Source organism: Scyliorhinus torazame, chromosome 5 (assembly GCF_047496885.1).
Source record: "Scyliorhinus torazame isolate Kashiwa2021f chromosome 5, sScyTor2.1, whole genome shotgun sequence".
NCBI lineage: Eukaryota > Metazoa > Chordata > Chondrichthyes > Carcharhiniformes > Scyliorhinidae > Scyliorhinus > Scyliorhinus torazame.
The window spans coordinates 119,761,515-119,775,288 of NC_092711.1; the positions used below are offsets into that span (position 1 = coordinate 119,761,515).

At 45.8% G+C, this 13,774-nt stretch overlaps 1 protein-coding gene across 1 annotated transcript in view; it reads right to left on the bottom strand.

Annotated features, from left to right (window-relative positions):
- LOC140417892 (uncharacterized) overlaps positions 1-4,476 on the bottom strand; it is a gene marked incomplete at its 5' end in the record, with an annotated part of 33,775 nt that extends 29,299 nt beyond the window's left edge. The window contains one exon of the mRNA XM_072501323.1: positions 3,675-4,476. Within this exon, the coding sequence (XP_072357424.1) occupies positions 3,675-4,476 (802 nt within the window). The remainder of the gene's footprint in view (positions 1-3,674) is intronic.
- Between the last annotated feature and the right edge of the window lie 9,298 nt (positions 4,477-13,774).

Below are 13,774 nucleotides of genomic sequence, written 5' to 3' on the forward strand. Positions count from 1 at the left end.
GGCAGCCCCACGCCGTCGGGAAACCCCCCGGTGCCGGCAGAACGGAGACTCCCGCCGGCGGAGAATGACGCCCATGGTTTTATGGTTTTTACTGCAGCAAACAAACTAGAAGCAACATTTTGTTTTAAATTTTTCCAGTTAAGGGGCAATTTAGCATGGCCAATCCACCTATCCTGCACATCTTTGGGTTGTGGGGGTGTGACCCACGCAGACACGGGGAGAATGTGCAAACTCCACACAGACAGTGACCCGGGGCCAGGATTGAACTCGGGTCCTCGGCGCTGTGAGGCAGCAGTGCTAACCACTGCACCACTGTGATGCCTTAGAAGCAACGTTAACTAAACACTATTTTTGCCAGAAACCTCCATCTTTATTTATAAAATAGAACTTTGTCCTTTTACACAATCTAAAATTCCACTCCACGGTTATACTTTACTCTGCACCAGAAATCCAAACTTAAGTGTTTCAGAACCAGTCAAAAGTGATGATATAAAGGTAGTGGATACATTGTGATCATCTTCCACAATTCTATAGATTCTGGAATGGTTCCTGCAGATTGAAGGCAGCAAATGTCACCCCACTATTCAGGAAGGGAGGGAGAGAGAAAATGGTGAACTACAGACCTGTTAACCTGACATCAGTATTGGGAAAATACCAGAATCTATTATAAAGGATGTGATAAATGGACACCTGGATAATAATAATTAACCTGGATTTATGATATGGAGATGCTGGCGTTGGACTGGGGTGGGCACAGTAAGAAGTCTTACAACACCAGGTTAAAGTCCAACAGGTTTGTTTCGAATCACTAGCTTTCGGAGCGCAGCTCCTTCATGAGGTGAAGGAGCTTCTTCCTCCCCCGAGGAAGGAGCTGTGCTCCGAAAGCTAGTGATTTGAAACAAACCTGTTGGACTTTAACCTGGTGTTGTAAGACTTCTAACATGGATTTAGGAATAGGAAATCATGTCTGACCAACATTTTGGAGTTTTTGAGGAAACTATTAACAGAATTGATAAAGGGGAGTCCGTGGATGTGGCACACTTGGATTTTCAGAAGGTTTATGATAAACACCCGACAGGAGATTAGTCAACAAAATGAAAACACATGGGATGGGAGGTAATATACTGGCATGGATTGAGGATTGGCTAACAGGCAGAAAACAGAGAGGAGGAATAAATGGGTCATTCTCACCTTAGCAGTTGGGACGAGTGGGTTACTGCAAAGATCAGTACTTGGACCCCAGCTGTTCAGTTTATACAATGATTCGGATGTGCGGACCAAATGTATTATTTCACGGATGACACAAAGCTGGGTGGGAATGTGTGTTGTGAGGAAGATGTAAAACGGCTACAAGATTTGGACAGACTTCGTGAGTGGGCAAGGACATGGCAGATGGAATATAATGTGGAAAAATGTAAGGTTATCACTTTGGTAGGAGGAATCGATGAGCAGAGTATTTCTGAAATGGTCAGAGATTAGAAATTGTAGATGTACAAAGGGACCTGGGTGTACTCATCAATAAGTCACTGAAGGCGAACATACAGGTGCAGCAAGTTATTAGGAAGGCTGATGGGATGTTGGTCTTTATCACAAGAGGATTTGAGTACAGGAGTAGTGAAGACTTGCTTCAATAGTATAGGACCTTGGTTAGACCACAGCTGGAGTACTGTGTGCAGTTTTACTGCCCTTACCTTAGGAAAGGTATTATTGCCACGGAGGGAGGGCAATGAAGGTTCACCAGACTTGTTCCAGGGATGGGAGGTGTTGAGTCTATAAAACCTCAGACACTTCAACCAGTTTATTAATCAAATGTTTTACCCAGGTATCTTTATTGACCAGGTAAACAAAGGACAACGGAGATAACTTTATTCCACAAGCAGTAAAACAGTTACCCTTAAATTATCCCACTAATTACAGTCCCAAAATTCTCAATAGTATCCGAGCCGATGGACACATTCGAGCTGCGGGTTTGATTCTGTATCTCAATCTCCTCGGGGTCTTCTTCCGAGAAGATGGGTCTCGCCGCTGCTTCTTTCCGTCTCTGGTCAGTCGTCTCCATTACCTCTGCGTGGAGTCTTCACTGCTGGGCGGTCCGAGGGTTCGATCGTTATACCCTTTCTGTGTCCTTCCTGAATGTTCTCTGACCCCAGCCGATGAGGTCACAGGGTGAGAGTGGCACCACCCAATGGAGTTACTAATGGCCACTCAGCAGGACACCGGAAATCTGTCCACAGGAGTCCATTTCCCGGTGCATTGTTTGTTATGTAACTTTGTCTGTTCAAAACAATCAATCGATGAATAGAGCCAATTATCTCTTGATTGGTGATTGATGGAGCAGAGCAGCTCCAGACATGTGCTGACAACTTGTCGAAGTTCAGTGTATTCAGGCTGGTTGCTGGAGCTGGCTGTGGCTCGATTTAAAATGGCCAATTTTTAATTTAAAGTGTCTGATTTTATCGAGTCTAAAATACAGGCGACTGCACATTTCACCAGAGGACTGTCCTATGAAGAGACATTGGGGAAACTGGGCCTGTATTCACAGTTGTATGTGCTAGATTGGGAAATTGCAATAAAAGCTATGACGATAGATAGGCAATCACAAGTATTTGAGGAATTGTTACATATTTACATAAAATATAGACTCCTTAATAAACAAAACTCCAACAGAGGATTTGCAACCATGGCTGATAAGCAATGTTAAAGGTTGCATTAGATCAAAGGAAGAGGTTCATAAAGTGTCCAAAATCATAGTAAGCCTGAGGATTGGGAACTTGGTCCTCCTTTGCTGAAAACCAAACCAAGGGACTGATAAAGAAAGAGAAAATAGAATATGAGAGCAAACAGGCGAGAAATGTAAAAACGACAGGAAAAGCTCCTATAGGAATGAGAAAAGGAGAAGATTAGCAAAGACCAATGTGGGTCCATTCCAGGCAGAGACAGGAGAGTTTATAATGGGGAATAAGGAAATGGCAGAGAAACTAAACAATGTGTGTCTGTCTTCACAGAGGAAGATACAGAAATTGTCCTAAAAATACTCCAAGGTCTAGTGAGCAGGAGGAACTGAAAGAAATTAGTATTAGTGAAAATGTAGTATTGGTTGAAAGTTAATAAATCCCCAAAAGCTGATGCTCTACATCCCAGAGTGTTGAAAGAGGTGGCTGTAGAGATAGTGGATACATTGGTCATCATCTTTCAAAGTTCTATAGATTCTGGAATGGTTCCTGGATTGGAAGGTGGTAAATGTAACCCCACGATTTAAGGAGGGTGAGAGAAAACGGGTAACCACAGACCCATTGGCTAATCTTTTCCTTTCCACATTCCGATAGGAGCTTTTCCAGTCGTTTTTTATGTTTCTCGCCAGTTTGCTCTCATATTCTATTTTCTCTTTATCAGTTTCTTGGTCCTTTGCTGAATTCTAAAATTGCTGAGTTCCCAATCCTCAGGCTCACTACTATTTGGGCCACTTTATGAGCCTCTTCCTTTGATCTAATGGAATCTTTAACTTTTCTTGTTTGCCACGGTTGCATCACTTTTCCTGTCTCAGAATCCGAGAGAAAGAGAAGAGAGAACAAAATGCAGCCCTGGATGTAATTGAAGCAGAAACAATAACAGCAGAATCCATCACTGTAATCGATTGTGAACTTGTTGGTGTCTCAGCAGGGACGAGGAAACACAGAATCCCTTCCCACACTGGGAGCAGGTGAATGGTCTCTCCCCAGTGTGAACTCGCTGATGTGTCTGCAGGCTGCTTGACTGAGTGAATCCCTTCCCACACTGAGAGCAGGTGAATGGTCTCTCCCCAGTGTGAATTCGCTGGTGTGTCTGCAGGCTGCTTGACTGAGTGAATCCCTTCCCACACTGGGAGCAGGTGAATGGTCTCTCCCCAGTGTGAACTCGCTGGTGTTTCCTCAGATTGGTTAACTGAATGAATTCCTTCCCACACTGAGTGCAGGTGAACGGCTTCTCCCCAGTGTGAATTCGCTGGTGTTTCCGCAGGCTGGATAAATGAGTGAATCCCTTCCCACACTGAGAGCAGGTGAACGGCCTCTCCCCAGTGTGAATTCGCTGGTGTGACTTCAGGCTGGATAACGCAGTGAATCCCTTCCCACACTGAGAGCAGGTGAACGGCTTCTCCCCAGTGTGAACTCGCTGGTGTTTCCTCAGATTGGATACCTCAGTAAATCCCTTCTCACACTGGGAGCAGGTGAATGGTCTCCTCCCAGTGTGAATTCGCTGGTGTTTCTGCAGGTGGGATAATTGAATGAATCCCTTCCCACACTGAGAGCAGGTGAACGGCCTCTCCCCAGTGTGACTGCGTCGGTGAACTTCCAGCAGAGATGGGACTCTGTATCCCTTCCCACAATCCCCACATTTCCACAGTTTCTCGATGTTTTGGGTCTCCTCGTGTTTCTCCAGTCGGACAATCAGTTGAAGCCTCGTCCACACACAGAACACGTGTACGGTCTCTCCTCGCTGTTAATGGTGTGATGTTTTTTCAGGCTGTGTAACTGGTTAAAGCCCTTTCCACAGTCTGTGCTCTGGAACACTCTCACTCGGGTGTGTGTGTCTCGGTGCTTTTCCAGTCACACTGATGGTTAAACTTTGTTGAAGCCAACAGGTCTGGCAAACATTTCTCATAGATTTAATGGTCGATGAACCGAGTGACTCTATCAGATCTAGACGTGATGTTTGAGATTTCTGTCTGTAAATCCTATCCTTTTAACATCCTGTAAAAAGAGTTGACAAAAGACATCACTGTCAGTACAGGATAGAAATTCAGAACAGATTATTTTAATTTCTATGGACCATTCTTTCCTCTCTCATTCCCCAAAAGCTGTAAATCTCCATCCCACTCACTCTCCCTCCATTCTCACTCTGCTGTATCTAATATTCAGCCTCCCAATTCTCCTGAAGGTGTGATTCAGGCTGATTGACAGATCCCTGCTCACTGCTTCCTGTCCTGGACACAGATCATAACAAATAGGAGCTGCAGTCAGCCATTCAGCCCATTGAGCCTACTCGACCATTCAATGGGGTCATTGGCCGATCTACCTCAGCACCATTTTTCCACACTATCCCCCATATCCCTCGATATCTTCAATATCGAGAAACCTATCACTCTCGGTCTAAAAATACTTGATGACTGAGGCTCCACAGTCCTCTGGGGTAGAGAATCCCAAAGCTTCACCACATTGTCTTTGAATTCATTGCCGGGGGCAGCACGGTGGCGGTGATTAGCACTGCTGCCCCTCAGTGCCAAGGACCTGGGTTTGATGCCAGCCCCGGGTCACTGTCCATGTGGAGTCTGCACATTCTCCCTGTGCCAGCATGGGTCTCATCCCCACAAATGTAAAACAACGTGCAGGGTCGGTGAATTGGCCACGCTAAATTGCCCCTTAATTGGAAAAAAAAGAATTGGGTACTCTAAATTTATTTATTTTGAAGGACAACTAAGTTTTGCAGCCAGAGGTGTAATTAAAGCATCGTAAAAAGCGTAGGCTAATGGAATGTTGTTTGGATGAAGGGGATTCCCTGTGGAGTTAATTAGATTTCAGCTTGGTAAGATGGTATCAGTACTGGGAGGAGCCACGGTTTCAGGCTTTTTGCAGCAAAGCAGTCTTTTAGTTGAGAATTAGTTCAAGATGTGAGCAGAGGTCAAGCATCTCAGTTCAATTGAAAATATATGTCTGGCGCTAGATTAGCAGTCCTTTCCAAGCAGTTCAGAAGAGTGTCGTTAGAAGGCGAGCTGAAACAAGCTGAAACAGCTTCCCAAGTTTCTTCATGGTTCTAACAGGTTTGAGATCTTGTCTTTAAAAGCGGTGACACAAGATCTCTCTTTCTCAAAGAACATCTGTATAAAGCAGGTATTGCTGAGGGCTAACTGTGTTTAACGGTGGATTGAGAGCTGAGATGTGTTTTTGCTGTTTGAGTGGGAATAAAGGTAGCAGTTAAGGGTTACTGTATTCAGTGTATTGATTAGCATTGTTTAAGGGCTAATTGTCAGCTGTTTTCTGGTGTGATGTTATATATTTGAATATTGTGTCAATAATAAAGTTTGTTTTCACATAGCATGGCCCTATTTTGTGTGAAATCACTCCTGGAGTGAGGTATCCTTTACTCACAGTCTGACAAAACACAAATAAAATATTGGGGTTTGTGCCCAGTATCCGAGCCACTGTTGGGGTCTGGTCCGGGATCATAACCGTGAGAAGGTGGGTTATGTGGATGTTTAGAGAACTTTGTACCCGAGGAGCAGAGATTTTACCTTCTTTCCAGCCCCACAGCAATGTCAGACTAGAATCGACAACTTTTTTGTGCCGAGGACGATCCTACACCTGGTGTCCTCTTGCACTACAGGGAGCATCGTAATCGCAGACCTTCCCCCCTTTGTCTGGAGTTTTTGCTCGAGGGCTCACCCCCAGGTCGAGAATGTGGAGATTTGGAGCCTCCCTGAGTTCATTTATTATGCACTTTCGGGAAGAGTTTGAGTTCTTCCTTTTGGTTAACTCGACTCCTTGTATTTCCTTCTCCATTTTGTTGGAGACATTTACGGTTTATGCTCAGGGCTGATCATTTCTCACACTGCTAATAAAAGGTGCAGGATGCTGGAGAACCAGCGGCTTCTGGAGGTTTGTTTGGCGAAGGTGGAAGAGAATCATATGGAGAGCCCGAGTAAGCTATTGCTGAAGGAGGTTAACGCAGCAAGAGTGGCTTTGAACTCCCTATTTACTCAGCAGGTCGAGAAAAGTTGAAAGTTAGTGAGATCGAAGTTGTACGAGTTTGGGAATAAGCCGAGCAAATACTTGGCCTGTTTGACAAAGGACCTTTGTTCTGCAGCCTAGGGGCAGCACGGTGGCACAAGTGGATAGCACTGTAGCTTCACAGTGCCAGGGTCCCAGGTTCGATTCCCCGCTGGGTCATTGTCTGTGCGGAGTCTGCACGTTCTCCCAATGTCTGCTTGGGTTTCCTCGGGTGCTCCGATTTACTCCCACAGTCCAAAGACGTGCCGGTTAGGTGGATTAGCCATGATACATTGCCCTTCGTGACCAAAAAGGTTAGGAGGGGTTATTGAGTTACGGGGATAGTGTGGAAGTGAGGGCTTAAGTGGGTCGGTGCAGACTCAATGGGCTGAATGGCCTCCTTCTGCACTGTTTGTTCTATGTCTATGTCAAACCAGCTGTCTAGCCCAGAGCTAACCCAGTCCAAACCGATCAATGACGGCTTTATGGGGCCAACTTTCCATAGCTCTTGGTGACTATTAGGTGGGACCTTGCCCGGTGGTCGGCTCTTCCGATTTCATGGCGAGGGAGGATCCCCTTCATTAAAATGTGTTGCCCAGACTGTTGTACCCTCTGCAGATGCTGCCTATACTGCTGTCAACCAGAGTTGTTAGGGAAATTAATCAAATCAGGGCAGGACCTACTCAGTTAATGGTAGGGAGTTGGGGAGAGTTACAGAACAAAGAGATCTAGGAGTACAGGTTCATAGCTCCTTGAAGGTGGAGTCGCAGGTGGACAGGGTGGTGAAGAAGGCATTCAGTATGCTCGGTTTTATTGGTCAGAATATTGAATACCGGAGTCGGGATGTCTTATTGAAATTGGACAAGACATTGGTAAGACCGGACATGGAATACTGTGTTCAGTTCTGGTCACCTTATTATAGAAAGAATAATGTTAAACACGAAAGAGTGCAAAGAGATTTACCAGGATGCTGCGAGGACTTGATGGTCTGAGTTATAAGGAGAGGCTGGGACATTTTTCCCTGGAGTGTAGGAGGCTTAGGTGTGATCTTATAGAGGTCTATAAAATAATGAGGAGCATAGATAAGGAAGATAGCCAACTTTTTTTCCCCCGAGGTAGAGGAGTCTAGAACTAGAGGGCATAGGTTTAAGGTGAGAGGAGAGAGATACAAAAGAGACCAAAGGGGAAAATTCTTCACACAGAGGGTGGTGAACTTCTGGAATGCGCTGCCAGAGGCAGTGTAGAGGTGGGTACAAATTTGTCCTTTAAAATGCAGTTAGAGAGTTACATGGGCAGGGTGGGTACAGAGGGATATGGGCCAAATGCTGGCAAATGGGACTAGCTTAGTGATAGAAACTGGGCGGCATGGACAAGCTGGGCCGAAGGGCCTGGTTCCATGCTGTAAACATCTATAACTCTACCTGAAACAAAATGTTTGTTCAGCTCCAATCACCAAGATAAGGGAGGGTATGGTCATCCGAAAATCAGGCTTCATCAATTGGCCTCTCGTCTTAGGTTCATAAGGGATTGGGTTAGGATGGAGCCAACAAGCAGACCAGTCAGTTCTCCCTCGATCCAAAACCAGCATAGGCTGATTATGGAATGCATCTCCAGGCAATTTTTAATGTCCGTGATTCATTCTAAGTCTTATGCATTGGGTAAAGGATGGGACTCCTACATTTGACTGACTTGCTCCTCCTGGGCTTTCCATGAGTGAATTCAATTCAACTTAGGCCGGGAGTAGAGCACAGTGATTAGTGCTGCTACCTCAGCGCCAGGGACCCAGGTTCAATTCCAGCCTTGGGTGGCTGTCTGTGTGGAGTTTGCATATTCTCCTCGTGTCTTTGTGTGTTTCCTCCGGGTGCTCCGGTTTCCTCCCACTGTCCAAAGATGTGCAGTGAAAGTGGATTGGTCACGCTAATTTGCCCCTTAGTATCAAAGATGTGTAGGTTAGGTGGGTTGACCATGATCAATGCAACGGGTTACTAGGATAGGATGGGGAATGGGCCTCAGTGAAATGCTTTTTCTGAGGCTCAGTGCAGTCTTGAAGGGGCGAATGACCTTCTGCACTATAGTTCTATGTTATCCATGTTGAGTTATTCATTTTAATTTGATTATGCTGTTAGTCTGCTTGTAATATTTTGGGGTTTACAAACTGAATTGTTATATAATCCTACCCTCTTTCCCCACTCACGACTTTAACCTGTAAACTGGTTCTTCAATTAATCTGGCATTTCATCTCGAGGCTCTGCTCCCTCAAATATCCTGTTCCAAATTAATTCTGCAATGTGTTGCTTGGGTTTATGTTGGCAATATCTCTTGTTCCGCTCTGTACCCATTTGCCACGATTTTTTCTGTTACTCTGTTGCATTCATTGTTTTAAAATTATTTAAAACATAACAATTTATTAAAAATCTGTCCAACTCATCCGTGAATATATTCAATGACCCCACAACCCACTGGTCCCTGTGGAAGAGAAATCCAGAGACTAATAACCCTCCAAGGGAAGAGATGACTGGATTGCACTTTATCGCAGAACCATAAATAATATACGTGTACCATATAAGACATGCCTCTGTCTGGTATTAATTTACTGTCCCCTTAAATGTCAGCAATCACCTGGAGAAACTAGCCCTTTATTGTGAATCTGTCAGCGAGAGAACCTGAGAACATCTCAGACACTCAGAAGGTAAGTAAGTGATTTTTACTTTTATACCTTTTTTCAAATTGTGTGTGTCGGGGGGAAACTGAAGCGACATCACAGAAAAGCTGTGACCTGAGTGGCTGGTTGGGATTCTAACCTAAATTTAAAAAAAAAAAATTGAGTATTTGGGAACTAATTAAACACAATAACTTAATTATAATTTAGAGGATATCTAAGCCAGAGATCGGAGAGTATTATAGTTAGCTATCGCATTTCTATTACAAATCTAGTGCTAGGAAACAGATAGTTGACAGTAACTTTGCAATTTTAAAAAAAGTATTTAAAAAAAAAAAGACAAATTTTAATTTTAATTAATTGACGCAATGTCAGTTAGAGGGGTGCTGTGCTCTGACTGTGAGATGTGGCAGGTCCGGGAGGCTTCCAGCGTCCCGGATGGCTTCATCTGCAGAAAGTGCACCCAACTGCAGCTCCTCACAGACCGCATGGTTCGGTTGGAGCAGCAATTGGATGCACTTAGGAGCATGCAGGTGGCGGAAAGCGTCATAGATCGCAGTTATGTAAATGTGGTCACACCCAAGGTGCAGGCAGAGAAATGGGTGACCACCAGAAAGGGCAGGCAGTCAGTGCAGGAATCCCCTGTGGTTGTCCCGCTCTCGAACAGATATACCCCTTTGGATACTGTCGGGGGGGGATAGCCTATCAGGGGAAAACAGCAGCAGCCAGAGCAGTGGCACCACGGCTGGCTCTGATGTTCAGAAGGGAGGGTCAAAGCGCAGAAGAGTAATAGTAATAGGGGACTCTATAGTCAGGGGCACAGATAGGCGCTTCTGTGGACGTGAAAGAGACTCCAGGATGGTATGTTGCCTCCCTGGTGCCAGAACAAAGAACAAAGAACAAAGAAATGTACAGCACAGGAACAGGCCCTTCGGCCCTCCAAGCCCGTGCCGACCATACTGCCCGACTAAACTACAATCTTCTACACTTCCTGGGTCCGTATCCTTCTATTCCCATCCTATTCATATATTTGTCAAGATGCCCCTTAAATGTCCCTATCGTCCCTGCTTCCACTACCTCCTCCGGTAGTGAGTTCCAGGCACCCACTACCCTCTGCGTAAAAAACTTGCCTCGTACATCTACTCTAAACCTTGCCCCTCTCACCTTAAACCTATGCCCCCTAGTAATTGACCCCTCGATCCTGGGGAAAAGCCTCTGACTATCCACTCTGTCTATGCCCCTCATAATTTTGTATACCTCTATCAGGTCGCCCCTCAACCTCCTTCGTTCCAGTGAGAACAAACCGAGTTTATTCAATCGCTCCTCATAGCTTATGCCCTCCATACCAGGCAACATTCTGGTAAATCTCTTCTGCACCCTCTCTAAAGCCTCCACATCCTTCTGGTAGTGTGGCGACCAGAATTGAACACTATACTCCAAGAGTGGCCTAACTAAGGTTCTATACAGCTGCAACATGACTTGCCAATTCTTATACTCAATGCCCCGGCCAATGAAGGCAAGCATGCCGTATGCCTTCTTGACTACCTTCTCCACCTGTGTTGCCCCTTTCAATGACCTGTGGACCTGTACTCCTAGATCTCTTTGACTTTCAATACTCTTGAGGGTTCTACCATTCACTGTATATTCCCTACCTGCATTAGCCCTTCCAAAATGCATTACCTCACATTTGTCCGGATTAAACTCCATCTGCCATCTCTCCGCCCAAGTCTCCAGACAATCTAAATCCTGCTGTATCCTCTGACAGTCCTCATCGCTATCCGCAATTCCACCAACCTTTGTGTCGTCTGCAAACTTACTAATCAGACCAGTTAAATTTTCCTCCAAATCATTTATATATACTACAAACAGCAAAGGTCCCAACACTGATCCCTGTGGAACACCACTGGTCACAGCCCTCCAATTAGAAAAGCATCCCTCCATTGCTACCCTCTGCCTTCTATGGCCTAGCCAGTTCTGTATCCACCTTGCCAGTTCACCCCTGATCCCGTGTGACTTCACCTTTTGTACTAGTCTACCATGAGGGACCTTGTCAAAGGCCTTACTGAAGTCCATATAGACAACATCTACTGCCCTACCTGCATCAATCATCTTAGTGACCTCCTCGAAAAACTCTATCAAGTTAGTGAGACACGACCTCCCCTTCACAAAACCGTGCTGCCTCTCACTAATACGTCCATTTGCTTCCAAATGGGAGTAGATCCTGTCTCGAAGAATTCTCTCCAGTAATTTCCCTACCACTGAAGTAAGGCTCACCGGCCTGTAGTTCCCGGGATTATCCTTGCTACCCTTCTTAAACAGAGGAACAACATTGGCTATTCTCCAGTCCTCCGGGACATCCCCTGAAGACAGCGAGGATCCAAAGATTTCTGTCAAGGCCTCAGCAATTTCCTCTCCAGCCTCCTTCAGTATTCTGGGGTAGATCGCATCAGGCCCTGGGGACTTATCTACCTTAATATTTTTTAAGACACCCAACACCTCGTCTTTTTGGATCACAATGTGACCCAGGCTATCTACACCCCCTTCTCCAGACTCAACATCTACCAATTCCTTCTCTTTGGTGAATACTGACGCAAAGTATTCATTTAGTACCTCGCCCATTTCCTCTGGCTCCACACATAGATTCCCTTGCCTATCCTTCAGCCAGGGTCCAGGATGTCTCCGAACGGGTAGAGGGAATCCTGAAGGGGGAGGACAAACAGGCAGAGGTCGTTGTACATATTGGTACTAACGACATAGGCAGGAAGGGGCATGAGGTCCTGCAGCAGGAGTTCAGGGAGCTAGGCAGAAAGTTAAAAGACAGGACCTCGAGGGTTGTAATCTCGGGATTACTCCCTGTGCCACGTGCCAGTGAGGCTAGAAATAGGAAGATAGAGCAGACAAACACGTGGCTAAACAGCTGGTGTAGGAGGGAGGGTTTCCGTTATCTGGACCACTGGGAGCTCTTCCGGGGCAGGTGTGACCTGTATAAGATGGACGGGTTGCATCTAAACCGGAGAGGCATAAATATCCTGGCCGCGAGGTTTGCTAGTGTCACACGGGAGGGTTTAAATTAGTATGGCAGGGGGGTGGGCACGGGAGCAATAGGTCAGAAGGTGAGAGCATTGAGGGAGAACTAGGGAATAGGGACAGTGTGGCTCTGAGGCAGAGCAGACGGGGAGAAGTTGCTGAACACAGCGGGTCTGGTGGCCTGAAGTGCATATGTTTTAATGCAAGGAGCATTACGGGTAAGGCAGATGAACTTAGAGCTTGGATTACTACTTGGAACTATGATGTTGTTGCCATTACAGAGACCTGGTTGAGGGAAGGGCAGGATTGGCAGCTAAACGTTCCAGGATTTAGATGTTTCAGGCGGGATAGAGGGGGATGTAAAAGGGGAGGCGGAGTTGCGCTACTTGTTCGGGAGAATATCACAGCTATACTGCGAGAGGACACCTCAGAGGGCAGTGAGGCTATATGGGTAGAGGTCAGGAATAAGAAGGGTGCAGTCACAATGTTGGGGGTATACTACAGGCCTCCCAACAGCCAGCGGGAGATAGAGGAGCAGATAGGTAGACAGATTTTGGAAAAGAGTAAAAACAACAGGGTTGTGGTGATGGGAGACTTCAACTTCCCCAATATTGACTGGGACTCACTTAGTGCCAGGGGCTTAGACGGGGCGGAGTTTGTAAGGAGCATCCAGGAGGGCTTCTTAAAACAATATGTAAACAGTCCAACTAGGGAAGGGGCGGTACTGGACCTGGTATTGGGGAATGAGCCCGGCCAGGTGGTAGATGTTTCAGTAGGGGAGCATTTCGGTAACAGTGACCACAATTCAGTAAGTTTTAAAGTACTGGTGGATAAGGATAAGAGTGGTCCGAGGATGAATGTGCTAAATTGGGGGAAGGCTAATTATAACAATATTAGGCGGGAACTGAAGAACATAGATTGGGGGCGGATGTTTGAGGGCAAATCAACATCTGACATGTGGAAGGCTTTCAAGTGTCAGTTGAAAGGAATACAGGACAGGCATGTTCCTGTGAGGAAGAAAGATAAATACGGCAACTTTCGGGAACCTTGGATGACGAGTGATATTGTAGGCCTCGTCAAAAAGAAAAAGGAGGCATTTGTCAGGGCTAAAAGGCTGGGAACAGACAAAGCCTGTGTGGCATATAAGGAAAGTAGGAAGGAACTTAAGCAAGGAGTCAGGAGGGCTAGAAGGGGTCATGAAAAGTCATTGGCAAATAGGGTTAAGGAAAATCCCAAGGCTTTTTACACGTACATAAAAAGCAAGAGGGTAGCCAGGGAAAGGGTTGGCCCACTGAAGGATAGGCAAGGGAATCTATGTGTGGAGCCAGAGGAAATGGGCGAGGTACTA